A 1,441-nucleotide genomic window follows, 5' to 3' on the forward strand; every position below is an offset into this window, starting at 1 on the left:
TTGTTTTCCTGAGACCTCCCACATGTTGGGAAATAACTTGGGAGAGGCAGGTCCATCATAGTGTAGTCTAAACTTTTGAGCAGCTGGCTGTGTGTGGGTTAGGGTGATCACCACCACAACAAGCTCATCTTAAAACATTCATTTAGACTCATCTCTGGAGTAGTGAGCAGTGAGAAAGGAATGGTCTGTCAGTACCACAAGGGTTTTCTTACAGCTCTTTCCTTCTTAGTTGCTCCAGCCCAGCTCTGTTTGTAACTCTGGTTGCAAAGGCACGTGCCACAGTTTTTAAAGAAACAGGGTAACTCACCAAGAGGAACATGCTTAAAATCTTAGAAAGGGATTAACAAAAGCAATGATAAATCTGAAGAATTGTAAGAAGCGAACTGAATTGGTTTTCTGGGGCTTATATGTAATGTGTACATGATGATTACTTTAGAGACCACAACGTTATTATAAATGAATTAATTTGGACTTTTCCTTTTCTCGAAGGTGTACAAGGGAGAAGAAGCCACATTCCAAATCTCAGGCCTCCAGACCAACACAGACTACAGGTTCCGCGTGTGTGCGTGTCGTCGCTGTTTAGACACCTCTCAGGAGCTAAGCGGAGCTTTCAGCCCCTCTGCGGCTTTTGTGTTACAACGAAGTGAGGTCATGCTTACAGGGGACATGGGGAACTTAGATGATCCCAAAATGAAGAGCATGATGCCTACTGATGAACAATTTGCAGCCCTCATTGTGCTTGGCTTTGCAACTTTGTCCATTTTATTTGCCTTTATATTACAGTACTTCTTAATGAAGTAATCAAACCCAACAAAATTAGAGGTATGAATTTAATTACTGCAAAACATTTTAATACACACTCTTATCCAGATACTCCCTTTTTTAAGCCCTTTTGTTCTTTGATTTATATACTTCTCTTGTTTTACAGATTTAGCTAGGAAAAATTTGTCAGTGTTTTGGTGCACCTTTTTGAAATACAAAACTAGGAAGAGGTTAAACTGGATTTTTTTTTTTTTTTTTTTTTAAAANTTTGAGGAGAGTCTGCCCAGTGCCTCCCAGTGGCCAGATCAGACCAGACCTAGTTCCTAGGGTTACACAGAGGAAAAGAAGGACTCTAACAGCTACACTATCTGATGAAGGTAAACAAATATTTCAAGAGGTGTGGCCTACAAACGAATAAATGAAAGAGGTATATCAGAAAACCTTGCAGCTTAGGTGGCGGCTCTTCTCCACCCTGATAAACATTCTAACATTAATTTATCACCACCGTACAGTATCAGAATGAATTGTATACCTGGGTCATTGCAGGTAGGGAAACCAAAGTCCAGATGGCAAGTGTGGAGGGATCTGCTTTATCAGACTGATACACTGGTCCCAGAGGTTATAAATCATTCCCTTCATGAAGCTTCTAAGAAAAGGCCTTTCTCAAAACATTAACTTG

The 1,441-nt window shown here is 40.3% G+C and overlaps 1 protein-coding gene across 1 annotated transcript in view; it reads left to right on the top strand.

Moving 5' to 3' along the window:
• The window catches only part of FNDC3B (fibronectin type III domain containing 3B), a 361,626-nt gene extending 360,605 nt beyond the window's left edge, over positions 1 to 1,021 (top strand). The window contains exon 26 of the mRNA XM_008566859.1: positions 490 to 1,021. Coding sequence (XP_008565081.1) covers positions 490 to 801 — 312 coding nt within the window. The 3' untranslated portion in view covers positions 802 to 1,021. The remainder of the gene's footprint in view (positions 1 to 489) is intronic.
• The last annotated feature ends 420 nt before the right edge of the window (positions 1,022 to 1,441 follow it).

The sequence above is a fragment of the Galeopterus variegatus genome, unplaced genomic scaffold (assembly GCF_000696425.1).
Source record: "Galeopterus variegatus unplaced genomic scaffold, G_variegatus-3.0.2 Scaffold272, whole genome shotgun sequence".
NCBI lineage: Eukaryota > Metazoa > Chordata > Mammalia > Dermoptera > Cynocephalidae > Galeopterus > Galeopterus variegatus.